Source organism: Dama dama, chromosome 24 (assembly GCF_033118175.1).
Source record: "Dama dama isolate Ldn47 chromosome 24, ASM3311817v1, whole genome shotgun sequence".
Classification (NCBI taxonomy): Eukaryota; Metazoa; Chordata; class Mammalia; order Artiodactyla; family Cervidae; genus Dama; species Dama dama.
In genome coordinates, this window is record NC_083704.1 from 59855981 (window position 1) to 59883684 (window position 27704).

The following is a 27704-nucleotide window of genomic DNA, read 5'->3' on the forward strand; positions in this document are numbered from 1 at the left end:
CCCGTGAAAAAGCTTTCAGAGACGTGTTTATAGCTGTTAAGCCTCTGCACAAAGAGCAGCCATTGTGTTTGGATGATCTTTACTCAATTGCTTTCCTTGAATGACATCACAACGTTCCAGCAAGCTACTCTTTCTTTCACACACTCGATGCACCCACAATCTCTCTTCTTTCCCATCTGTGATGAAGCTGATCAACAAAATGGCACAGCAACATCTGAAAGAGGGAATTCAGGCAAGGAGGGGTGTTCCTGCTTCAACCTTTTCCTCAACAAACTGCTGTGAGGGCTTCCTACCAGTGACTAGAATGAGCAGCATTCTTATTGGTCATCCTATGAAGAGAGAACAGCCTTCATCCCAATTCAGAAAGAAACCAGGGTGTGCCAGCTAAGGAGTCCAAAATATTACCATCTCAGTATACAATAAATATTAATCAATATTAAACATTATTCATGAGACATTCTACATTCTTTTTTTTTTTTCACACTAAGACTTTCAAATCTGGCATGAATGCAACACTCACATCACATCTCACTTCGGAGCAGATTAATGTCAAGGGCACTATGGCCATGTGTCTAGTGGCCACCAGGCTGAGTTGCACAGGCCTGTGAGATCTTTGGAGAAAAGTGCTAAAGAGACTCGTTAAAAGTATAGACAGTGGATATTTGAACATCTGTTCTGTATTACGGGGGCTCTGAAGTTTTACTGTGGAAAAGGAGAAGCCAGCACCATTCAGATCTCTCTTCAGAAACATCCCTCCAGTGGGAATGCAAACTTGTACAGACACTATGGAGAACAGTGTGGAGATTCCTTAAAAAACTGGAAATAGAAATGCCAAATGACCCAGCAATCCCACTGCTGGGCATACACACTGAGGAAACCAGAATTAAAAGAAACACGTATATCCTAATGTTCATCACAGCACTATTTACAATAGCTAGGACGTGGAAGCATCCTAGATGTCCATTGGCAGATGAATGGATAAGGAAGTTGTGGTACATATACACAGTGGGATATTACTCAGTTATTAAAAAGAATGCATTTGAATCAGTTCTAAGAGGTGGATGAAACTGGAACCTATTACACAGAGTGAAGTAAGTTAGAAAGAAAAACACCAGTACAGTATATTAACACATATATATGGAATTTAGAAAGATGGTAATAATGACCCTAAATCGAGACAGCAAAAGAGACACAGATATAAAGAACAGACTTTGGACTCTGTGGGAGAAGGCGAGGGTGGAATGATTTGAGAGAAGAGCATTGAAACATGTATATTACCATATGTGAAATAGATGACCAGTCCAAGTTTGATGCATGAAACAGGGCACTCAAAGCTGGTGCACTGGGAAAACCCAGAGGGGTGGGATGGGGAGGGAGGGGGGGTTCGGGATGGGGGACACATGTACAACCGTGGCTGATTCATGTCAATGTATGGCAAAAACCACCACAATATTGTAAAGTAATTAGCTTCCAAATAAAATAAATAAACTAAAAAAAAAAAAAAAAAGGAACATCTCTCCAACTGTGGAACTGCTCACGGCTGAGTCTTTCTGTTGGACCTGCCATGTGGGAGCACTCTGCAAGGCCAGCCAGCCCCAGAGCATCCCTGGAGGACCAGCTGAGGCCTCTACTGCGGCCGCGTCCCAGCCCGGCTTCTCCCTCTGCCTGCCCCCTCCCCACTTCCTTCCAGGGGGTGTCCCTGACAGCAGCCCCACCTCCACCTCCTGCAGACTGATCCCCTTCTCCAGGTCTGTTCCCCAGGGCACCACCCTCCACCCCCAGGGCTTATATCCCCAGTGTGACATCCTCCTTCTCCACGGAGGCAGCCGCATCCACAGACTGAGACTTCTGTCTGTCATACTGGCCTGAGGACTGGAGGCCTGGGGGCCTCTAGCCGGATGATTATCTGCAGCAAAGGAGGAAAATACGTCGCCCCTGCAAATTCTCTCTTAAAAGTCCCTCCAGTCTCAAGAATCATACTGGCTTCTCCAACTTCTGTAAGAGATTTGAGAAACCTGGCTCTCAGTCTACGACTGTGGTAAGACTGGATGTCGCTGGATGTCATGATGGGCCATTGTGTTGGTCTCACTTCTTCACGTGGTGAGGTATGTGAGGCTCACGTGGTGAGCCTCTCCGAGGACAACACAGGCTCCAGGACAGGCTGAGGAATCCTATCTTCCAGCAGAGAGCTGGAAGTGGTATAGCTTGTCATATCCAGGCACTTCTTGGCATCACACTGGAGGGCAAGCAAATGCAAAAGACCCCTTTTGAGTTGTCTCTGTGTCCTAAAATCTGGCTTGCTTGGCTTAGAGGTGAGAGGCACCTCTGGTTTGAGACCCTCAAACAAATCTCCAAATTCTCAGGAGAAAAAAAGAAAGCCAAAGTCCTGTTTGCTGTCAACTCCTTAACTCTTCCGGTCTTTCTGTCCTATCTCCCTTGTTGTTTCTCTTCGTGACCCCCACCATTCCTCTGAGGCTATCTCAAGGGCCTTCTCCATGAGACAAACCTTTCTTTTGTTTTTAAAAGCTTTGCTGAGATATAATTCACATACCATACACTTCACTGTTTAATGAACTTAAACCATTGAATTTAAGTATAATTCAATGGTTTTCAGTATATTCAGAGTTATGCACCATAACCATGATCAATTTTAGAACATTTTCTTTTTTTTGTTTTAAAGTTTTATTCATTTGGCTGCACCGGGTCTTAGTTGTGGCACTTGGGATCTCTGATCTTCACTGCAGGATCTTTAGTTGTGGCATGTGGGATCTTAGTTACCTATCCAGGGGTTGAACCCAGGCCCCCTGCATTGACAGCACGGAGTGTTAGCCTCTGGACCACCAGGGAAGTCCCTAGAATATTTTCAATAACCCCAAAAGAAACCCCTCACCTCTTAGCTGTCACTCCCAAATCCCCTCCCTCCCCAAAGACCCACCTCCAGCCCCAGATAACTCACCCACTTCCGTCTCTATGCATTTCTTTATTTTCAGTTCAGTTCAGTTCAGTTGCTCAGTCGTGTCCAACTCTTTGCGACTCCATGAACCGCAGCACGCCAGGCCTCCCTGTCCGTCACCAACTCCTGGAGTTTACTTAAACCCATGTCCATTGAGTCAGTGATGCCATCCAACCATCTCATCCTCTGTCATCCCCTTCTCCTCCTGTCCTCAATCTTTCCCAGCATCAGGATCTTTTCCAATGAGTCAACTCTTCTCATCAGGTGGCCAAAGTATTGGAGTTTCAGCTTCAACATCAGTCCTTCCAATGAACACCCAGGACTGATCTCCTCTAGGATGGACTGGCTGGATCTCCTTGCTGTCCAAGGGACTCTCAAGAGTCTTCTTCAACACCACTGTTCAAAAGCATCAATTCTTCGGCACTCAGCTTTTGTTATTTTCCAACTCTCACATCCATACATGACTACTGGAAAAACCATAGCCTTGACTAGACGGATCTTTGTTGTTAAAGCAATGTCTCTGCTTTTTAATATGTTGTCTAGGTTGGTCATAACTTTCCTTCCAAGGAGTAAACATCTTTTATATAGTATATATATTATACATATAATTATTATATTATATATTTATATATATCTATAAATTATTATATATTATAAAATAATATACTATTTTATATTTATAACATTATATTATATATTACTATGTATTATATTACTATATATTATATTATATTATAATTTATATTATTATATATTATCTGATATATAACATATTATATATTATTATATATAATATATGAATTATTATATATTATATATAATTATATTATATATAAATATTATATAAAATTAACTTTTTCATTTATTTTTATTAGTTGGAGGCTAATTACTTTACACTATTGTAGTGGTTTTTGTCATACATTGACATGAATATATATTCTATATTAATATTAATAATTAATATTATTAATAAATTATTATTTATTTTATTTTATTATTGATTGTTGTTCATTAATTATTATAATAATTAATAAAATTAATATTAACCATATATTCTATATATTAATATAGAGATATCAATATATAATATATTGATATATTAAAATGCAACTATAATTATATGATATTATATTACATATAATTATATATATCACATATAATTATATATGATATACTATATGTTATATATTATATTATAAATTATATTTATATATTATATATTTATAAATTAGACTATATATTAGACTATATATTTATAATATATAACATAGACTATATATTTATAATATACCATAAATTTATAATATATATTATATATATTTATAATATATATAAATATATACAAATATATATTATTTATGAATATATAACATATAAATATTATAATACAGAACACATAAATTTACATATAATTATATATAATATATAATATACATATTATATAAAATTATAATTATACAAATTACATATATATTATATAAATTTAATTTATATATGAATTATATATAATATATATTATATAATTTACAAATTATTATGGTTATTTACAAATTATATAATATATATTACAAATTACAAATATATGGTTATTTACAAATTATATAATATATATTATATATAAATATATTACACATATATAATTTATAATATAAATTATATAAATATGTTATATATGAATACATTTATATATAAATTATATAAATAAAAATTTATAATATATACATAATTTATATTTACAAATTATAATGTGATATATGATATACAATAAGCTGAACCACACAACGCATGGTCTTTTGTGTGTGGCTTCTCTCACTGAGCGCAATGTGCTCAAGGCTTACCCATATCGTAGTCTGTCTCAGCCCTTCATTCTTTCTTATCGCTGAAGCAGCCTCCATGCTTAGGGATGTACCATGTTCTATGTCCCCCCTCATCATGATGGACACGGGGATGTCTGCACTTTCTTGGCTACTGTGGATCATGGTGCTGTGATTACTCATGTGCACGTTTGTGTGGGCATATGTTTTCATCTCTCCTGGGTGTGTAGCTCCAAGTGTAGTTGTGAGATGCGGTGGTAACTCTATGTTTAACCATTTGAGGAACCGCCGCCTGGTTTTGCACAGCAGCTTCACCCTTACATTCCCACAAGCAGTGCATGAGGGTTCCGACTTCTCCACATCTTCACAGTGCTTGGTATTTTCTTTTTTTATTAAAGCCAGCTTGGTGGTGGTGGTTTAGTTGCCAAGTCGTGTCTGACTCTTGCGACCCCATGGACTGCAGCCCGCCAGGCTCCTCTGTCCATGGGATTCTCCAGGCAAGAATACTAGATGGATAGCCATGCCATCCTCCAGCCTCACTTTTGCATGGAATCTGCCTGGCATTTTATTGCTCTTCAGCTAACTTTAGTTCCCCAAAGGCATGGTGATGATTTCACTCAGGACTTTTATCCCCATGTGTGGGTTACTGTTCCTCCTCTTCTGGTTAACTCATACTTGTTCTTAAAGTAACAGACTGGATATCACTTGCTCCCTCCTTCAGAAGAGGTGATCACTAAGTGATGCGGAGATGGTTTGGCTAAGAGGTTAAGAGGGAGGGTTCTGGAACCTGACAAACCAGTTTTGAACCCCGGCTATGATCTGCAAGCTGTGAAATAGGGTGAGGCATCACTTCACTGGGCCTGCATGTCCACGGGCATAAAACGGGATAATAAGAGTCTCTATTACATAAGGCTATAATGAATAAATGCAGAGTGCTGAGAACAGCACCTGACATACTGTGAGGACTCAACCAAAACTTGCCTTTACTTTTATGTATCTTCAGAGCAGCCTATAACTTAGCATTTATCAGACAAATGTAATTCCCAATTTACTGACCTGACTACTTCTCTGCATTGTACGATCCTAAGAGTCGGGACAACGCCTTACTGTTCTGTCAGTTCAATTCAGTCGCTCAGTTATGTTTCACTCTTTGCCACCCCATGGACCACAGCATTCTAGGCTTCCCTGTCCATCACCAACTCCCAGAGATTGCTCAAACTCATGTCCACCGAATCAGTGATGCCATCCAACCATCTTACCCTCTGTTGTTCCCTTCCCCTCCTGTCTTCAATCTTTCCCAGCATCAGGGTCTTTTCCAATGAGTCAGCTCTTCACATCAGGTGGCCGAAGTATTGGAGCCTCAGCTTCAGCATCACTCCTTCCAGTGAATATTCAGGGTTGACTTCCTTTAGGCTTGACTGGTTTCATCTTGCAGTCCAAGGGACTCTCAAGAGTCTTCTTTAACACCACAGTTCAAAAGCATCAATTCTTCGGCACTCAACTTTCTTTATAGCCCAACTCTCACATCCATACATGACCACTGGAAAAACATACTTTGCTAGCGTGTGAAAAAAAGTACAATTGTGTGGTAGTTTGAACATTCTTTGGCATTGCCTTTCTTTGGGATCGGAATGAAAACTGACCTTCTCTAGTCCTGTGACCACCGCTGCATTTTCCAAATTTGCTGTCATATTGAGTGCAACGCTTTTAAGAGCATCATCTTTTCAGATTCGAAATAGCTCAACTGGAATTCCATCACCTCCACTAGCTTTGTTTGTAGAGATGCTTCCTAAGACCTACCTCACCTCAGACTCCAGGGTGTCTGGCTCTAGGTGAGTGATCACACCATTGTGGTTATCTGGGTCATGAAGATCTTTTTTGTATAGTTTTTCTGTGTATTCTTGCCATCTCATCTTAATATCTTCTGCTTCTGTTAGGTCCACACCATTTCTGTCTTTTATGGAGCCCATCTTAGCATGAAATGTTCCCTTGGTATCTCTCATTTTCTTGAAGAGATCTCTAGTCTTTCCCATTCTATTGTTTTTCTCTATCTCTTTGCATTGATCACTTCGGAAGGCTTTCCAATAGCAATCTTTCCTTGCTATTCTTTGGAACTCTGCATTCAGATGGGTATATCTTTCCTCTTCTCCTTTGCCTTTCACTTCTCTTCTCAGCTACTTATAAGGCCTCTTCACACAACCATTGTGCCTTTATGCATTTCTTTTTCTTGGGAATGGTCTTCATCACCACCTCCTGTACAATGTCACGAACCTCCGACCATAGTTCTTCAGGCACTCTATCAAATCTAATTCCTTGAATCTATTTGTCACTTCTACTATATAATCAAAGGGATTTGATTTAGATCATTCCTGAATGGTCTAGTGGTTTGCCCCACTTTCTTCAATTTAAGTCTGAATTTTGCATTAAGGAGTTCATGATCTGAGCCACAGGCAGCTGTATTATTGTCCTGTAGTAAGCATTTATTAAATATTTAAGTACTAAATCAACGGTCCTTCCTCATCTTGTATTATGATATGGGGAAGAACTCTGTCCTCCCTACTTGCTAACCTTATGGAGGGCAGGGTCCCATCTCCCCCACAAAGCCACCTCGATAAGCAACACGGAATTCCTACCAATTGAGTTTCATTCTCCTGAGAGCCTTTAGCCTTTTCCTGCTTGTTCACATACTATAGCCCCTGAGGTACTTCCACACAACCCATGGGAACCTGGAATCTCAGGAACTTTCTTTTACCTGTAGCCTGTTGTCACAGTAGGTCAGTCATATAAGAAGGGGTTAAGGATAATGAAACTCAAGTCAAGAGTTAGAAGTTTTATTTCGGTGGGGTGTCCTGTAATTTTTGTAAAGAATATGAGCTTAGAGATTTTCTTCATCATGTAAAAGCTACTGAAATCCTAGACACTGTTACAATGAACCTACTTCCTACCCGCTAGGTGGGCAGGATAACAGGCTGGAGGATTAATAAAAGGAGGATTAAGCAGGATGTAAAAGCTGCAGTCTTTATAAACTGGGAGATTGAGATTGACATATGCATACTACTATATATGTAAGAGATAATGAAGACCTACTGTACAGCACAGGGAACTCTACTCAAGACTGCAATGGCCTATATGGGCAAAGAATGAAAAAAAGGAGTACATATGTGTATATGTACAACTGATTCACTTTGCCGTACACCTGAAACTAACACAGCACTGAGGATTGCGTTTACACCACTATACTTCAGTAAAAATTAAAAAAAAAAAAAAAAAGCTGCAGGCTTTAGCTTAGGCTGTCAACAAATACACATTACCCTGGAAGTCACAACCTGTCTGTGATCTCCTCATCCTACCTGGAGAGTGAAGGAGGGTAAACGGTGTCTGGGCTTCCCAGAGAGTCTGACGTTTCCTGAATCATCTCAGCAGAAGGAGCTCATTCTGGGAAGGAATGTTTTTATCATTCCACTTGATGTCACAAGAAACAGAAATAGCGGAGGAGAAACCACACCAGCGGACTTTAGGCCCATGACTAGTCACGGCTGATAATGACTGCAGGAGGGCTCATCTGGATCAATGTGGGATTATCCAACTCTTATAGGCAAGGATCAGAGTGGGGTGTGATTCTGGACAACGGGTGGACTGTTGAGTCACACAGACCAGAATTCAAACTCCAGGCTTGCCGTGTACTAGTTGTCGGGTGGGGGACCTGCTATGGAGCCTCTTTAATCCTGAGTTTCCTCGGTTATCAGAAAAAAAAAAAACAACCCAGGGATCATATTGATGCTCCAGAAGCAGGAGGATTAAAAGGAGTGGTTTATGGATGACCTCTGGCGTTCACTGGCCTTCTGTAACTGCTGGGTCACTTCCCCGGCTCCGTTCTATCCTCCACTAGTTAAAGGACCTGAGATGCTCGCCAGTGTCTGTGACACTCGACGTGTTGGCTCCTCAGCACAGGTTGGCGGTGGGCATTTCTGTGGGTTAGAGGAGCTTGGGGGCTTTTTGGTCAGGACCAGACAGAGTGCCTGGGTGGACGAGCATCTTGCCTTAGTCGGAATACAGCACGTCTGATCAAATTCACACTCCTGCTTCTCACTGTTCGCTGGGGGTGTCTGGTAGTTGAGGGGACTGGAGGGCAAGGCTCGGGGCCGGGGCAGACACAGGGCCACGCAGACCCCCAAACGAGTAGGAACCCATGCTTCAGCAGGAGCCGCAATTCAGGACAGTGGCCATGGAGATGTCTTAGAACGACAGGACTACCTCTGACTTCCAGCAAGTTCTGCTCATGTGACAGATTACAAAAGGCCTGTCTCAGCGCCCGGCTCTTCTGCCGCTCACCTGGGGATCACGTGGACACCTGCGCCTGGACAATATACCGCCCTCAGCACTGTGCTGTCTTGTATTTGTCTTCTTGCCATTTTTCTTTGGTCCCATCTCCTGAAGACTGCTTGTCCTAGAGCCACGTAAGGGAACTTGGCCAACACCTCCCTCGGGTAGGCTCAACGTCTCCCGGCTGGTCTGGGGCAGAGCTGACCTGAGATCTGCTCATCAGTCTTTAGTCACCAACACCAAAGCTTTCTCCCAGGTCGCCCAGCTGATGCAGAGGTGTTATGACTGGAAGCCATGACTCAACCATAGCGAATCAGGCTTTGCCTTAGACAGTTGTGAATTCTCAAACACCGGTCTAAGGAATTCTGGCCAGGAACCAGGGAGATTTCTTTACTGAGGCTTTCTTCAGTCGCCTGGTCATTTTCACAGGGCAGTGAGTCAAAGATTCTCCAAGTATCAGTCAAATGGAAGCAACATCAACAGTAACAGTTAGCACTGACCGTGTGTGTTCCATGTCCCGAGTTGTGGATGAACACAGTGGTTACAGACGCTGAGACTTGGTTCAGACCACTCAAACCATGTGTGTGGGGGGGCGGCGCGCATCTTGGCTCTACCACTAAACTAGCTATGTGACTTTGGGCAAATCACTTAACCTCTCTGAGCCTCAATTTCCTCATTTGTACAACAATTACAGTACCTACCTTATACGGCTGCTGTGAGGGTGAGATGAGTTAATACGTGACACATTCCTTAGCACAGTAAGCGCTATCAAATTCTCACTATTTGACACACAAAGCCTGGAACCGTATTCAATAGTGAAAGTTAATAAGAGACTAGATCGACCCAGTGAAGACAGGTCCACTAAGGATGCGGGTCCCGCAGAAATGAAGATCTGGGTCACCCCAGCAGGTAAGGAGCTCTGACCAGCTGAAGCGCCGGCTCAGGACAGCAGAAACGCAGAATGAGTGATGGAAGGGAGATGCCAGATGTGTCTACTGGTTCAGAAAAATGAGGTGGGTCTCCTTCCTTCCTTGCTTGATAACGTGTATGTACACATACTCGCAGACACACAGACTCACACACCCAGTCACTCAATCACTGACAGGCACGTATGTATTTTTCACCCCTTTCACTGTCTTCTATGATTTTCTGTAAGAAGTGGTAGGAAACTTCACAGGTTAGTTTCTAGGTTACATGGTAGCCAGGTGAAACTGTGATTACAAGAGGAATTATCATCACCCGGAGATGGCATGCTGGCAGTCCATGGGGTCACACAGAGTCAGACACAATTTACCAAATGAACAACAAAACAAGAGATGGATGTAAAGCTCTTTTCTGCCAGAAAGCAAGGGCATTTTCTTCTATACCTAGGACAGTGCCTGGTGCTGCAGGGAGCTGGAGGTGCTGCTGCTGGAAGGTCGTGTATGGGTTAAAGGGTACACATGGATGCCCGGTCACCAGAGCGGACCTGGCAGATATTATCCTGTGGGCCTCAGCCACAAGATGAACACGGCTTTACACTCCACTCTGGACTGTAACTACCTTTCGCAGGCCTTTTGACCTGGTGACTTTCTATCAGGTTTTGCCAGTTGGGGATAGTGGCGGGAGGTCGGAGGGTGAGGAAGGTTCTGGCTTTGCCTCCAAAAGCAGTGGCCGTGATGTCTGTGGCATCTGGGCAGTGGTGGCACCGTTTCGCAGCTCCCCCAGTGGCAGGGGCATCGGGCCAATTATCTAATGCTGCAACCCCCTCCCAACCTAGTGGCCTTTAACAACGATCATCGTTTTGTGATTCCCCCTCAGAGTTCTGGGGGTTGACTGGGGTCCCACGCCTGGTTGTGGTCACTCACTCACTTGTCTGGCGGCTGGTGCTGTCTGCTGGGGCGGCTACACGTCCTCTCCATGGGGTTGGCCTGTGCTTCCTCACAACCTGGCAGCTGGCCCCTAGGAGCCAGTGTCCTGAGAGCTGGGGGACGGTGTGGCACGATTCAGGACCTCATCGCGTAAGTGAGGCTGTCTTCTTCGCTGCATCCTGTTCAAAATGCAGATAGGCCACTGAAGCCGGTCCATATTCAAGGAGGAGGAGTTAAGAGTCCGCCTTGATTGGGAAGACGCCCACAGAATTTGCAAACATATTCTGGAACCACCACAGGCAGCATCTCTGGTCACACAAAACAGGTCAGCTTGGAGATTCTATTCCAGGGATGTCAGCCACTTCCTGATTCCGGGAGTCATCCCTTCTGCCTTCTTTCTTTTATAACTAATTCCCTCGGTTAAATCCCCTCTATTTGATATACCAAAGACTGTTTCTCTTTCCCTGATGCTTTCTGGGGGCTATTCCCTAGCTATCCAAACTCACCATCTGCATAGCAGAGAGACTTACAGAAAGCATGAACTACTGTCATCTACCAAGAGCCATGCTAGGCGCTGTGCATGCGTCCTCGTTAAAATTTAATGCCGGCCCTGCCAGAGAGGTATGAGTGAGTGACTGCCCTCATAGCACACACACTGAAGCTCAGAAAGGCTAAATAGCTTGCCCAAAAACACAGCTGGGAGGAAGTCTGACTCTCAAGTACATTTATTTTTTGGGTCTTCTAGTGTATGAAAAGAGCTACTTCCTGCCAAAGAATTCCTTTTCCTCAGAGGAAGTCTCACGCTTTCATCCTAAGATACCTGTTTGATGAATCCCAACTTAAGATACTTCAAAATGCATGGAGGAAAAGGAAGATAAGACTACGTCTTGAGGAAGTGGGACACAAAGACTCAAGTATTCATCAATTACGAAAGCTATGGGGTGTGTGGGAAAAGGCACCAGACCAGTTTGCAGGCCTGGGTTGGTCTCAGTCACGATGCTCCTGTGTGTTCTGACCCTCAGCCGTCACTGCCTCTCCTAGGGAGTCAGATATCCTCAATGGAACAGAACTCTGACATTAACTACTGAGTATCTACCGTGCAAAATAGTTCAGGACATTTTGTTGCTGCTGTTTAGTCGCTAAATCATATCCAACTCTTTTGCGACCCCATGGACGGTAGCCCACCAGGTTCCTCTGTCCATGGGACCTCCCAGGCAAGAATACTGGGCTGGGTAGCCATTTCCTTCTCCAGGGGGCCTCCCCGACCCAGGGGTTGAACCTGTTTCTCTGCATTGGCAGAAGGATTCTTTTAACGCTGAGCCACCGGGAAAGCGTGGTCTAATGAAAAGCTCTATCAGATACAGGGGGCACAAGTTACAGTCAAAATAAAGCCGGCTTACAGGCCCTGAACAGGCTTGTTATGGATGGAATGCTAGTGTCCCCATAACAGTCTCTCAGTCCTCCATGTGATGATGGTTCAGAGGTGGGGCCTTTGGGAGGTAATATCACGAGGGTGGAGCTCTCACGAATGGGATTAGCATCTTTATAAGAAGAGAGCTTTGCTGCCAGCTCCTGCGTGAGAAGAGACGCTGGGCAAACAGCCCTCTGTCACCAGGAAGCTCGCGCTACAAACCCGCCATACCAGCACCCTGGTCTCAGACTTCCTGGCTCCAGAACTGTGAACAGTCAACTTCTGCTGTTTATAATAAGTCAACTGTGGTATCTGACCAAGGCCGGTGAGAAATATTTTATCCGATAAACAACAGGAAATCATGTTAGCTTCTTGAGGAACCTGACCCAAAGAAACAAAGGTGTGCAGAAGAAAATCGTAACAAAGGCAGAGTGACGATGACTGAATGCTACCAGGCAGTGTTCTAGTAGGCAGGACAGGCAGCCTGCCGGATCTTCACTACGGTGACCGTATTCCCTCTTCAGACATGGCCAAACTGTTCAGAGACGCTAAATCACTTCCCAAAGCCACGGAGCTGGTCAGCAATGGCATGGAGATTCCACCCAGCTTACTCATGTCCCAAGCCTGAGAGCTCTTTGGGGTTGGAAGGAGCAAAACCCAAAGGTAAAAAAAAAAAGCAGAAAGCTATTGTTCTGATTCTCAAAGGAACCTAAGTGTCTGCGATGGGGCACTGGATGACGGAAACAGCATGGGGTGGGGACAGTGTGAGAAGAGAAAGACAAAACCAGAGTCCGGACTGAAGCGACGACGTGCCGGGTGAGGGGACAGACCCTGCCTCCCAGCACCCTCCCCTTTCCCAGTTTCCAGCGGGCTGCCCGTTCCTGCTCCTCCCGCGTAAGCGCATAAGCGCGAGGGGAGGTGACTCTTCAGGGCAGAGGGACCAGGTTACCGTTAGGGCCCAGGAGCCCAGACAGAGGCTCGCTGGAGTTTCCCTGCTTTTGTAGGCGGGCTTCTGAAGGGAACCCCCGCCCCTCACCGTCTCCCCAAACCGGGATAGGGGCACACACAGCCTTTGAGGTTGTTGTCAGGGGTCTGAGTTAAGAGGCTCAGGAGTTGGCCTTTGTGGGATGTCAGCATGGCAAAGGGCAGGGAGAGGCTGGAAGCTGGTCTGTCAACCTGCTGATTCAAACCGACACTGACGCCCACCAGCCTCTGACCGCCCAGTTCGCTGACCTAACAAGTCCTGTTGTTTCCTCCTTCCCAAACACGCCCGTTACACGGGGAAAGCTCTGAACCGGTCTGTTGCAGGCTCCTCGCTCGAGTCACCTCCACGCACCCTCGTGGAGAACCAGGAGAAATGTAAGACACCCGGCTCCAGGAAGAAGCTGATGGGGACTCTCACTGGAGAAAACCGAGTGGGCGAGATGGAGCTGAGGCAGACAGAGCCAAACCCCCCACCCTGATGAGGGGGTCGCCGGCCCGCAGCGCACGCACCACCTCTCAGGCCTCCGAGCCTCGGGGAGCGAACAGACCGTGGCTGAAGCTCTCAAGACAGCAGGGCCCAGAGGCTCTTCTCATGCTGGGTCCTCAAACGTACTGGGTCCCCCTGGATAAACATGTGGCACATACATCTCCAAAATCTGGGAAATTGCATCCTACAAACCGAGACATCTTCAAATTCAAGCAACGGGTCAAAGTAAAAGAAACTGTTCTGTCAAAAAGGACCATTTTATTCAGCTAAACATAAAATAGATAAAAGTCAGGACGTTTTTCTCAGCCTTCCTTTCCACATTTTATGCAGTTTGAGTGAGCTATAAACCACTGATTTCTTCAGACCTAAAAGAGAAAAGAAGAGAGGGTGAGAACACCGAGGCTCACTGAGCGGACGCTCACTGGAGGTGCCAGGACGCTGGGACCGGAGAGGTGTCTTCTGAGTGGAGACCAGTGGCGCTGACTGAGGGGTCTAGGAGACCCCAGCAACTGCCCTGATTTCGACATCTGCTGAAGCGGAGATGCAGAGGCAAAGGCCCCCAAGCCCGGGGCTGAGGGAGTGCTTTCAGTTAAGCGTGTGTTGCAGCCTGAGTTTAGCATCATGTTCCCATCACACTCTGCCTGGAGATGCTGGGTCCCCAGGCCTGACTCCCCAGCGGTTAAGACGCTGCTCCTCCTGGTCTCACGGTGCCTGTGCTGACGCCCAGCCCAGCACTCGTCATGCTGTGCAGTGCTCACCTGGCCTTCTGCCCAGCCCTGGAGCTCCCGGAGGACAGGGACCTGTCCTATTCACCGGTGTCCCCATCGCCTAGTGCGGCCCCAGCACAGGGCAAGTGCTCAGCAAAGTCTTGCCGTGATGGTGCAGATGCACCTGGATCAGCCGTCTGCCCCCAGCTACAGAGTCACAAGCGCCTGAGGAAACGGGAGGAAGGCGCTCGGAGTCACAAGCTCCTGAGGAAACCGGAGGAAGGCGCTCTGGGGTTTGCAGCCGACCACGCGGGGCGCTCTTGCCCATCAGCCCTCACAGGATCCTATCTGCAGACAGTGAGATCATGCAGTCTGTGTTTCAGGGCGTGGCCCAGAGATCCCAACGGTCTTTCTCACCCTGAGATGCAGACTGTGTGTGTGCGACAGGTGTGACACGCCACGTGGGCACTGCTGACGAGGTCACAGGACCGGTTCCCCAGACTCTGCGCCCTGGGGTGTGAGCGCTCTAGAAACACCCGGCCATGTTAGCTGGAGGCGGTTGAGTGCTCTCAGGATCTTTTACGAGGTGACTGCAGGCAGGAGCAGGTAAAAAGGCAGGGTACCGGTAAAATCATTACTGAACGCTTCTAGAAACCCTGGCCTCACTGTGCACTGAGCAATGACTGCAGAACACCAGCCTCTTCAAGGAACTCGCAGCCCCTCTCCCGGCCTCCACCCCTTCTCCCCGCAGCAGACGCTCTGGTAAACCTCACCCACTCGAGCGCCAGGACAGGAAACACATTATGTAAGGTCGTTTCAGAATTCCAGCCAGAGCGCATCAAGACAGCCCCGCAGCTGCACAAAGGCTCGAGGCAGCACCCGAGGCAGGCCAGACAAGGAGACGTCGACACAAGGGTCCCAGCTCAGCTTCGCCAGCCTTCCGCGCAGACTCCTGGGAGCCTCACATCTAACTAAGGTGAACGCACCACCGCCCACGAGCGGCACCAGGCAGCCGCTGTCTGCTGCTAGTGGAGAGAAACCTCCCTTAATTACAGAGTCCCCCCCTTCGACGGTTCTGCCAGAGACGTTCTCTGGGAATGGCTGAAAAGAGCCCTGCAATGGGAGTGGAGAGAACGGGGTGCTAGTCCCAGCTGGGCATGGTGACTCCCCGTCTCCAGGGGTCGACTTCCTGGTGGTCTGCCAAGTGACAGGGCTGGACTCCGTGGGGGTTCTCCAGCAAGGCACCCACGGACAGGCTTCGAGGCCAGTCTGAGAACTTTCTGAAGTCACAGGGAGGTGTCTCTGTGTGCCTGTCTGTGCAGACAGCCTGGAGTTTTAGTCAGATTCTCCCAGGGAGCCAGGCTGTGCAGATGGGTAAGATCCAAGAGATCAGAGTGAGGGATCTTTTTCACCTTAATATTCCAGTTGCCACCAAGGTGAGGGACTAAACTTCATGAACCTGGAGGGGCAACATTTCCTAAACAAGATGTGAAAGGCTGCCAACCTTAAAGGACAAAACTGAAAAACTGGACCGAGTAAGATTAAGGGCTGCTCATCAAAGGACACCAGTGAGACAGTGAGATGACAGGCCCCAGAGTGGGCCAGTCTAGCATTCCATGTGTCCAGGGAAGGACCTGTACCCAGACTATGCAGAGAATTCAGTGCAGAGAAGGAAAGGCAGACAACTCGACAGAAAAATGCACAAAAGCAGAACAGATACTTCACAAAAGAGGACATCCATGTAAGCATGCGGAACACACACCCAGACTTACTGGTCATCAGGAAAGTATAAGTGAAAACTCCAGTACGACCCATCCACTCACCTCCCAGAGGGCCAAGCATGAACAGGACACACTACCAAGCCTGGCCCCAGGGGTTCTGAGGCAGGACTCTGCAGCCGGGAGGGTCACTGGACACTGGTTAGTCAGTATCTACCACCGCTGGACATCCTCACACTTTATGACCCAGTAATTCCACCTCTGGTGGCCCACACGGTGAGGAATCTGCCTGCAATGCAGGAGACCTGGGTTCGATCCGTAGGTCAGGAAGACCCTCTGGAGAAGAAAGCAGCAACCCACTGCAGTATTCTGGCCTGGAGAATCCCGTTGACAGAGGAGTCTGACAGGCTACAGTCCATGGGGCCACAAGAGGCAGACACGACTGAGCGACTGACACTTTCATTTTTTCAATTCCACCCCTAAGAAGAAAGCTAACAGAAAAGCACACCTTTGCTCACCCAAAGACAGGTGCCAAAACATGCCGAGCAGGACTCCTTGAAAACAGCCCCAAACTGGAAACACCCCGACTCTGCTCCCTCCCCAGGGGATAGAGATGCAGGTCTCCTCAGTCACCTCCTCTAAATCAGGCAGCTCCTTATTCACCTAAAGCTGGTCATAATAAACTTGGATTAGGATCCGAAGTCAGGATTTAGTTTTGAAAGCCAAAGGAAATCTACCTCAACATATGGCTCCTAAGGTTTTCCTTCTATTGACTTCCGGTCTGCTTCATGTGACCTACAGCAAAATCACCACAGGTGTAAGACCATGAATTTCCTACACAACCTTAAACTGACGAGTCCAGCGACCAACAAAATTCTCCAGGAAACAACGTGAGGCAGAGATGAGACCAGGTTGTGAGAGGGGTCCACCTTCCTATAATTCTGTATTTCAGATCTACAGGAGAGAAAATCAACAGGCCCTCAACATTCTTGCAATTAATTTCCAAACACAGTCACCTACATCTACCAAAAAAATAAAATCTCTTCTGAGGTGGTTTTATTTGTAAAACGTTCAGGTTTAAATGATAAATACATCACCAGAACAACCTTCATTCTTATTCTTTTTATTGAAATAATAAGTTCTTCTAACTGAGATATGGAGGCACCAAAATATGGGGATGAAATGTTTAGTTATAAGACATGAGAAGGAGAGTAGAGTCAGTGATCCTTCCATCACGTTCAGGAAAGGGCTGGTGAGGACAAACGCGAGGCATGTTGGATTCCTTTTAGGAACAAGACTAAACCTGTTTTGTGAAATCTGAATCTTTTGAAGCTACAGAGGTTAAGTAGGTATTTGACCCGCAAATGAGTTCTAATAGATCAGAAAATCAGACAGGGGGAAAAATAAAGCAAGAGATTTTGAAAATTAAACTTGCCATGCTCTCCTCTGTTCCCTGACCTCCAGGAAGAGCACCTCCATCTCCCACTTCGCCAGTCATAAGCCCAGGAGCTGGGCCCCCTCCCGATGCCGTCTAGGCCCTGCCTGCCCCTCTGCCTCTCCCCGCAGCCCCGGGTCAGGGCCTGCCTCCTCGCCGGGCTGGCTGCGGCTGGGCTGACCGCTTTCCCAAGCAACAGCGGCACATCCCTCGGAGCTGCTCTCCAGTCTCCTGCTGCAGCAGTCTTCCGACGATCCTTCAGCGGCCTCCTCCGCCTTCACTGAAACTCTGGATTCCCTTTCAGACTTTTAAGGGATTTCCGCTGTCTGGCTCCAGCTTGTTTCTCAGTCAAAACTACTAACCCCAGACCCATTTCTCTCCAAGCCCCCAGCTCCAGCCCAAACAGTTCCACCTCCCTCTAAGCAGATTAGAAACATGAGCGGCTGCAGCTCCTGTTAGCAGGTTGAGCTGCGATACCATCTGCTGCTGCAGTGAAGGGAGGAGCCGGCCAGAAGCGGGGGACTCAACAGTGTCCACTGCCTCGAGCTACTGCCCTGAGACCTTTAAGAGAATTGGGCCACTCCACTAACAGCACAGTCCAAGAAGTCAGCGTTACTTCCCCAGTAACCAGCTCCCAGGCTAAAGGGGAAGAAAGTGTTTGGTTTTATAAGTAGTTCTGTGCTCACCCTGGAGCATGGAGGTATCTGATGGTAGGGGAATTTCAGAGCACTAACACAGACGGAGGGCCAGACGACACGGGACACCTGCCACGTCACCCATCACAGCCCACTGGAAAGGGTGCCCTCCCTGCTGCCATGGACACCTGGCTTTTTTCCACCTTGTCTAGGAAGAAAGTGATACTCAGATCCAGACTCACTCAAGTTTATACAGCACCTACTAACGCTTTAAAAGGACATACTGGGCGCTCCCAGAACACCGTAAGCTGCATATTAGCATCTCCTCCATTTCAAGGAAGAAGGGCTGGTTGATATCCCAAGGTTACAGAGCAAAGGCATGAACCACAACTTCAAGCCAATGTCTTCTGAGCAACTGTAGCTTAGCTCTCCTTGACTTTAACAGTACCGGAATATAGAAGTTCTTCATGAGCTAGGGAGACCCTTCCTTCTTACTTGCAGAGGGGAGGAGTGGTAATGGCTACAAAGGAAGGTGACAGGTCCACTGGCTGAAGACTGCACAGAGGCAGGACTCCAGAGGGTTCCGGAAGAGGGACCCAGAAAAGCCAGGAGGAATGACAGCCGTGATGATGACAGCAAGAAGACTTCTAAGAGCGGCGCTGGGGCTGGGGGTTCTGCAGCTTGCTGTGAAGTCAGAGGACAGGGAAAGAGCAAATCAGCCATTCGGGGCCTAAGGCTGCTAGTTTGCTCCAACTGGGGACCTGGGAAGGGACAAATGCTAGCTGAACGTGACAGTGCGATGGGGCTCGTTCTAAACAGAGGTCAGGGAACTTCTTGGTAATGAGACCAAAGGGGAAAGCCCAGCAGCCATGATAGACACTTTTATGTCCTAAGAGTTTTCACAACCCAGTGAGACAAGAATAATTGTCCCTATGAAATGAAAACTCAGAAAAATGAGCAACTTACCCAAGTCACAGCAGTTAAGCTGGGATTTGAACCCGAGTCTCTGGGGCTCACAAAGCCCTGCCCTTGGCCCAGGCCGCCTTCAGCACGGCCCTCCACCACCATAAACCAGAGGAGCAGGGCCCAGGGGACGCAAACCCGGAGAGTGTGAAGGAGCGCACACCACGTCTCACAGTGCCGGCGGCCTCAGTGCAGGCTGCAGACGTGCTGTCATTCTGCTTCCACAACCCAAGCAGGCGCCTTCAGAGGGAGAGGCGGGCAAGCAGCAAGCCCGGGAGCTGTCGGGGAGCAGCACTGAGCACGCAGCCAGTGGCCATCTGGGCTCGGGAGCCGTGAGGGGATACCTACTGCCCTCTGCTGGCGACCAGGAAGAACAGGCAGAAAGAGGACCCAAGAGTCATTTCAGGCTGAAGGGTCTAGAGATGATGAGGATGGATTTTTAAAAACCTTTTATTAGAATAAATTCAAGATAGCATAATAAGCTCACAAGTATCTTCACCCAACTTCAACAACGTATCAACTCAAGGCCAATCTCGAGTTACCAGCCCGCCCATGCTCACTTCCTTCCAATGTGTTTTCTTTCCTTTTTTCACCTTTTCATTTTATAGTTGAGCACAGCCGATTAATTAACAAGGTTGTGAGAGTTTCAGGTGGACAGCAATGGGACTCAGCCCAAACATGTTTTCTTCTGAAGCGAATCTCAGACATTATCATTTTATCTGCAAATATTTTAGTATGCATTTCTTTTCTTAAGAAAGATTTATTTATTTGGCTCCACAGGAGCCTCAGTTGTGGCATGCAGAATCTTTAGTTGCAGCATGTGGGATCTAGTTCCCTAAGAAGCGAACCTGGGCCTCTGGCATTGGGAGCACAGAGTCTCAGCCACTGGACCACCAGGGAAGTCCCTTAGTATGTATTTCTAAAGAAAATGATTGTTTAACCCCATAACACCACCATTATCATGACTAAAAAAAAATAAATAAATAAAGAGTAAATCCAGTAGTTCCTTATAGCACAGGAAGCCAAAAATAAAAAGCCAAAGCACCCAGCGTCACCCAAGGAGGACCACAGTGAGGGAGCTGCAACCACGCAAAACACAGAGTGAGAGCCGGAGCCACCCACACAAAGGGAAGCACCTCAACTCCAGCCCGGCCAGGATGAATCAGCAAGAAAACAGATCAAATAAATATTCTGATTGGAAACGCAAAGCCACGCACCCCTGTGTGGCAGGAAGATCTTCAGTTGAGTGGATCTGGCACCTGAGATACTAAACCTCTGCTGACAGGCTGAACCTTCCCGAAGATTCAGGAGGATGGAGCTTGGCTGTGTCCCCAGGCTGCTGGGGTGAGGCATGAGGAGGCGTGAGCGTGCCCGCCTGGCAATCCCCACCCAGGGGTGAGACTCAGGCTGGACGGTCACGCCTCCTGCAGGCTCCCTCTGTGCACTTCTCCCCTGCACTGTGGGCCCCGACGCATGTCTGTCTCCTCTTAGAGGGCGAAGCCCCTGAAGGCAGGACACTGTCGTGTTCACCTTGTAGTATCCTGCGTGGTGAGCCCCTGAGGGACGCTAGGTGGATGGCTGCATAAAGAGAGACTGAGTGAGAAAAGTCTGGCATCTGACAACACAAAGTGTCAGAAAGAATGGGGAAAAAGAATTTTCATTTACTGCAGTGTGAAGGTTAACTGGTAAACCACTTTGGCAATCTGACAATATCCAAACATACGTTCAAATACTTAAGCCCATAAAGCAAAAACAGGATGTTTTAAATTTTAAAAAAAGGAATATTCAGAGAACAAAAAAAAAGTAGAGATACTAGAAATTAAAATAGCAAAAATAAAACAAGAATAGAAAAGCTGGAAACTATAGTTGAGAAAGCAAAGCAAAAGAACAAACAGATTAAAAAAAGAAAAAAACCAAAGGACTCGTCTCAGAAGTCCAATATTTGAGTAAAAGGAGTTCCAGCAAGAGAAGAGAGAAAACAGATGGGAAGAAAGAATACAATACATTTTTTCCTATATTCTTATACTCTGAGTTTCCAAAGTGGGCAAGAAGTATCCAGTATAACAGATAAAAACAGACTCACATCAAAATATACCACTGAGAAACCTCAGAGCCCTGGGGGAAAAAGAAGACCTAAAAGGCTTCAAGAAAGAGCACACACAAAGGATTAAGAATCAGAATGGCTGTGGACCTCAACAGCAATCGGAGAAGTGAGAAGATGACCAGAGCAGTGATACCAGAATTCTAAAGGACAATCACTTCTAATCACCTGCCAGCCTAAGTCTCAGTCAGGTGGGAGGGTGACTAAAGACAGACCTGGCCACACATGGGCTCCAAATCTGCCTGCCAGGCACCCCGTCCCAGAAAGTGCCTGCACGGTGTGCTTCACCAAAGTGAGGCTGTGCACCACGAGAATCAGGGACGTGAGACACAAGGGTCTCTCCCACGAGACAGGTGATGACGACTCCATGGGAAAAGAAAGTTGTGCAGGGAAGGAAAAGTCTATCAGGCAGCTCAGCGACGAGTCACAGTAACACAGCCAACAATGGCAACAGGAAGACTTGGTCAAAGCTACGACACGACCACTGAGCACAGAGAGAGGGATGGATGGATGGACGGACGGACGTACTGATGTACAGACGTGTACGTGTGTCTGTGTGTGTGTGTGGTGGGGTAGCTGAATTCATAGATGCTGCCTAAAATTAAAAAGGAGAAGCAGCAATACCAGCTCATTATCCAGAGAACCAGCAGTGAAAACATAAATAAACCAGCAGGAGAGTCCGCAGGGGTTGTCTTTGGAGAGGAACAGCTGGGGCAGGGCAAAGTACTGCTGTTTGTGCAACAACGTCATGAGTAACTTTCAGAGACAAAACAACTCCAGGGAAACCCTGCACTGTGGAGTACCTGGGCAGCCAAGGCTTCCCGCAGCACCTCAGGCCCCTAGGTTACAGCAGCGTCTGCCTGTCTGTATGTCACTGCCGGGTCCTAGGCTAGGACCAGCAAAATTCAGCGTCTGACAAGTGCTTGAAGGATGCAGATAAAGCGTTACACTTTGGCCCGGAGCACAGGCCAGCAGGTGTGAGGTGTGCATTTAAAATCCTTACCGGCTGTGAGAACGCCTTTGGTGCTCTGTCTGATGCTGGAAGGTCTCACGATGGCTGCGAGCCCTGTGAGGAAAAACCAGCAATGATGCCAAAAAGGCCAGATGTTAGTCATCTTAACACTGTGAAAACTCGAAGCTCAATATTCATTCCAGCTATCCAGTAACACCAGCAACTCGACCTCTGTCCCGGTGTCAGAGCAGCTAAGGAGAAGGGTTATCAGGACGGACAGCCAGGAGGCCCGAGCTGCCGGCTGTGTGAACCCAAGCAAATGAGCGCCCCTCTGGGTCTGGACCGCCTCATCCTACAACCCACAGGGAAGAGGGCTTAGGTGACCCTCCACGGGCATTTTTTCACTTTAAACCTGCTTAAGCCTGATGGCTCTCAATTCCAAGATGTGAGAAGATTGGAGGGAGAAAACAAACACCAAACACCACACATTTCCGCGTAGCAGGCAGCTCATCCTGCAACCACGAGCACTCCCCGGTGAGGACAGCGAGGGGTCCTTCAGGCCCTCAGAAAGGCAGGAGAGCCCACTCTGTGACCAGCACCACATTAGAAAGAAAAACAACTGGAGTCGGGCCTCCATGTGTATCTTCAGGAGAGGTGCCTGGTGCCCTAAGCACATTCTGCCTGCCGGGCGGGCCTCGCCTCGCAGCACCGCCATAGTGACCCGCGTCCTTCCAGGGCCGGCTGCTCCCTGGGGAAGCTCAGTGGAAAAGGGTGAGCCAATTCCCATGACCATTTCCTTACTGTCTGAACCTGTAAATACCCGTAACACCTCAAAAGTCAGTGAACCTCTGAGGCTCAGGCTCAGATCTGGGGTTCACCCTCGGGAGGATTTGGGGACATACTGGGGATAACGTGTGAAAACTTTTGGGTGCTGGATCGAGTGCATGCACACGAGACACACCAAGGGGGCATAGGCCCAGGAGAGCGGTGTTCTTGATGTCACAAGAGCATTAAAAACGTCGCCAGTCTCCTCCTTCCTCAGACCACCATTGAGCACAAAGCCACGTCTTTGCAGTAACTCCTGAAAGTTATGCTTTTGGACTAAAAGAATCATTGTTTTCCTCTCTGACAGTGATTTAGGACCCAGGGATCTGAAAATAGAAGGAATTTCAGCACCCTACTTCAAACGAATGAGAATTTAGGCTGGGAAAACCCCCAGACTGTCAGCGCTTTCTTTTTCCTACAGGCACTCTCTCTCCATCTCTAGGCTAGAAAGAAGAAAGAACCCATCTCAGCCACAAAGTTTGCGTCCTTCCTCCCCCTACCCCCGGTCAGCACTTCCTCCTTGTCAGATTCATGCACGTACCTAGACGCACCACATCGCCACAGTCGGGGTCATGAGCAACTTGGAATAAAGTCTCTTCCACATCTCTGTTTTTTCCAGGAGGGTCCATAATATGATTTATTTGCTGCTGTAAGGTTTTGGGCAATGTCATTAGCTGAGTGAATTGTCCTTCTGGGCTTTTATCGATCTAAGGGAAAAAAAAAAGTTGATGTCTATGGAAGTGCTTTGACTGCTATAAATATTCAAAAGACACAAGGCTTCTCCTTAAAACCACACAAGCAAATGTGAACTCACGTTCCAGACTAGCCAGTGTGCTAAGGAGACTTTCTCCTTTCTGAAACCAAATGCCTAAATGTTTAGGAGTCTCAGTTCCTTCAAACAAGCCAATTCTTTTCCTATAATATTCTGTTTGTACCTAAGAATAGAAATTTCTTTCAAGAATCGATTTGTGACTCTCAGTTCAAAAAATTTTTTTATTTGCCCTAAATCCAGTAGTTAAGGAAAATGAAGATTCAGGTAAAACTGACACCCCAGCAAATCAGGCACTCATTTTAAACATAGGGACACAGAGTAACAGGGCCAGGATCACACAGCCAGTCAGAGAGTGGGATCTGAACTTGTGTTTCCTGTCTGAACTGGAGGAATAAACTGATGACAGAGACCAACCTTTATTCTATTCACCTTTAATCCCTCGGCACATAGTAGGTACTGAAAAAACAGTGGCTGAATAAGGGAATGAATAACTGTACCAATAAATCTTAGTTGTCATTATTTCTTAAACAACAGTAAGTTACACCAATGGTTTTTGTTCCTAATGTATTCTAAAATATATCAAGTTTAAAGATAAACACAGAAATAAAACATAAGTAAAACTATGCATTAGACTTTACTTGGACACCTTCAGATCAAAATTTAGCCACAAAGCTGGGTCCACACCCAGCTTCCCTAACTCCTAGTCTAACATACTTCATGGAACTAAATTTTTCCAAAATCGCATAAACATCGACTGCCTGCAAGGTGAGAAGCCGTATCAGTGCCCTCAACAGCTCATCACGTTATTCTCCCAGTAACAATGTCCTATGTTCTTTTAACAAGTGTTTAGGTTTCAACTTGAAGAGAATGGTAAGAAACAAAATTAGACAAAAGAATGTATTCAATTTTAGATTCAGATTTTTCAGATATAACCACCCTTCTTAATAATCAGAATTCATGCATTCTACCATTTTTTTCATTAAACAAATATTTATTGAGCACATGTCTAATGTCTGGATTTTCTAGTTTTATCTATAAAGTCTTTCCAGAAAAGAACAAAATGCTATTAATTAGAGGCTCCACTAAGGTGAAGGGTTTCTTTAACCTAAATGTTTCATCTTAATCATTGAGATGTTCCTAAATTCACAGGGTTCAATCTCCACTTATCTTTCGCTAGATAAATGACCCAAAAATGTGAATATTCTGTAAAATATGCTAGAAATGACATTTATAGACTCATATTTTGGGGCCGACTATTGAGATTAGTCAATAGGATCTTATATTTCTGTAAGTCTTTACCTATGAAACTTCCAGGAATTTTAGAGATGCCAAAATGGCTTGAGTAATATGAGGAATCAGGAAATAGTATTTGCCACTGCTTTCTCTTGAAGAAACAAATGCACTGAAGTTTCTGTTTGAAAGTATGTTTAAAAGCAAAATATTAGGCGACATGTTCAAAGAAGCTGCAAAATTCTAATCACCCTTACTCTTCAGTTCTCATTAAAACACGAATGTGAAAGCATTCAGTTAAATTATGAGTCACATTGCATTTTAACAGCAGATATGGAACAGACCACCTGTTGTATCACTCCATGTACAGAAGTGTCTGGAACAGGCAAATCCATGGAGCAGAAAGTAGCTCAGTGGCTGCCTGGGGGAGGGGAAGCTAGGGACTGCTAGTGGCAATGGAGTTTCTTTACGGAGTGATGAAAATATCCTAAAATCAGATAGTAGTGGTGGTTGCACACCTCTGTGAAGAAACTAAAAACCACCAAATTTTATGCCATGTAAATTATATCTCAACAAGGCTGATGTTTTTAAAAAGCAGATACCGTCATATGACAGCGGCTGCTGTGTTGCACCAATCAGATCCTGCTTCAGGGCCAAGGTACTCATTCCGCTACCTGCTGGTTTGGCTGACTCCCTCTCTCAGAGTCCCTCCCAGGACTGGCTTCAGGAGCTGTAGCCAGTGGAGCTGTCTGTTTCCAAAGACTGGAAAATGCAGGGATATGAAGGCCTGGCCTCCTTCCTCCGAGTAGGGACAGCTCAGAAGGGCCATCAAGTTCCACAGTGCCAGCACCTGATCAGTCAGATGATGTCTTTGTTTCAAAACTCCCCAATCCTGATCCTACACAATTGGTACCATGAGCAGTCCTAGAAAGCATACTCTTCAGATGGCACACTGGAGCGTAGCCCTGATGGAGAAGGCCAGGTGGAAGCCTCTGACGCTGCCATGCTCACCCTCTGGCCAAAAGAGCAATGAAAAAACAAAACCATGCCCCAGGAGAAATGGCAGAGACTGATGTCACATGTAGACCTAAAGGATGCAAGGCGTGATGTTTCACTGTATACGTCAACTTGGCTGGGCTATAGGGCCCAGTTGCTTGGTCAAACTTTAGTCCAGATGTAACTGTAAAGGCATCTTTTTAGATGTAATTCACATTTAAGTCAGTAGACACTGAATAGCAGAAGACCCCTTTTAATGTGGACACAGCTCATCCTGTCAGTTGAAGACCTTGTGAAGAAAGACTAAAGTTTCCTGAGGCAGAAGAAGGTCTGCCTCCAGACTGCCCTTGGACTCAAGAGAACAGCAGACTCCTCCCTGGGTCTCCGGCTTGACCTGCAAATTTCAAAGCTGCTGACCCTCGCAATGGAGTGAGCTCATTATTTTGTGTGACCTCATGTTGGTCCACTGCATCAACAACATGCTGCTACTGTCAGCTGGAGAGCAGTAAGGGGCAAGGACACGGGCAGCCTTGGTAGATGTATGCACTCCAGAGGGTAAAAGATAAACTCCATGAAGTCTGAAGAGCCCAACACAGCAGGGAAGTTTTTAGGGATCAAGAGATCTGGAGCATGCTGGGACATCCTCTCCAAAGTAAAGATCAACTGAGGAAATCTCTACCTCTCACCACGAAGAAAGAATTGTGCTGACAGGCCTCTTCAGGTTTCGAGGAAAGATAATGCAGACATACAACAAGAATAGGATGCGCGCGCACGCACGTGTGCTCTCTCTCTTTTTTTTTTTTTGCGCTCTCTCTTTATATATATATGAAAAAACATTTAGAGGGAAATAAAAATTCCACAGATGTGTTGGAAGATCAATTCAAAAAATTATTCTGGAAAGCAGAACAAAAAAACTAAAGAAACAGGAATGAGGGGGAAAAAACAACCAAACAAGGAGGTCCAACAACTAATAGGAATTCTAGAATAAAATGAAGACAATGGATATGAAGGAATGGTAGAAGAGAATTTCATTACAGAAATGAAAAAATGATTTCCTAGAATTGAACATCGTGTGTGTCCGGAACAGAGTCATGAAGTGCCAGAATAATATATAAAAACCATGGGAATTTCCTGATGGCTCAGTGGCGAGTACACTTCCACTGCAGGGGGCACAGGTTCCATCCCTGGTCAGGGAACACACCCGTAAGATGCATGGTGTGACCGGGCAAAACACAATGATAGCAATAATGATGAAAAAACATACACAAGGCAAAGGCAAATCATCATGAAATTTAAGAATGCTGGGAAAAAAGGAAAAAATACTAAGTATTATCAGAGAGATAAAAAAGATTACAACAAAAGGATAGGGAATCTGAAGACTGTTGGACCTTTCTTTCTTTTTTTAATATTTTGGCTGTGCCCCACAGCATGTGGGACCCTAGTTCCCCAACCAGGGGCCAAATCCATGTAGTGTCAAATCTCTGCATTGCAAGGTGATTTTTAACCAGGGGACCACTAAGGAAGTCCCTGTTGGATTTTTTAGTGCAA

At 46.1% G+C, this 27704-nt stretch overlaps 1 protein-coding gene across 5 annotated transcripts in view; it reads right to left on the reverse strand.

The window, feature by feature from the left end:
- Positions 1 to 14060: 14060 nt before the first annotated feature.
- The window catches only part of TAMM41 (TAM41 mitochondrial translocator assembly and maintenance homolog), a 58532-nt gene continuing 44888 nt past the window's right edge, over positions 14061 to 27704 (reverse strand). For all 5 annotated transcript variants that reach the window (XM_061128865.1, XM_061128864.1, XM_061128863.1 and 2 more), the window contains 3 exons: positions 23700 to 23865; positions 22385 to 22447; positions 14061 to 14187 (listed from right to left, as the gene is read on the reverse strand). In XM_061128865.1, coding sequence (XP_060984848.1) covers positions 14111 to 14187; positions 22385 to 22447; positions 23700 to 23865 — 306 coding nt within the window. In that variant the 3' untranslated portion in view covers positions 14061 to 14110. The remainder of the gene's footprint in view (positions 14188 to 22384; positions 22448 to 23699; positions 23866 to 27704) is intronic.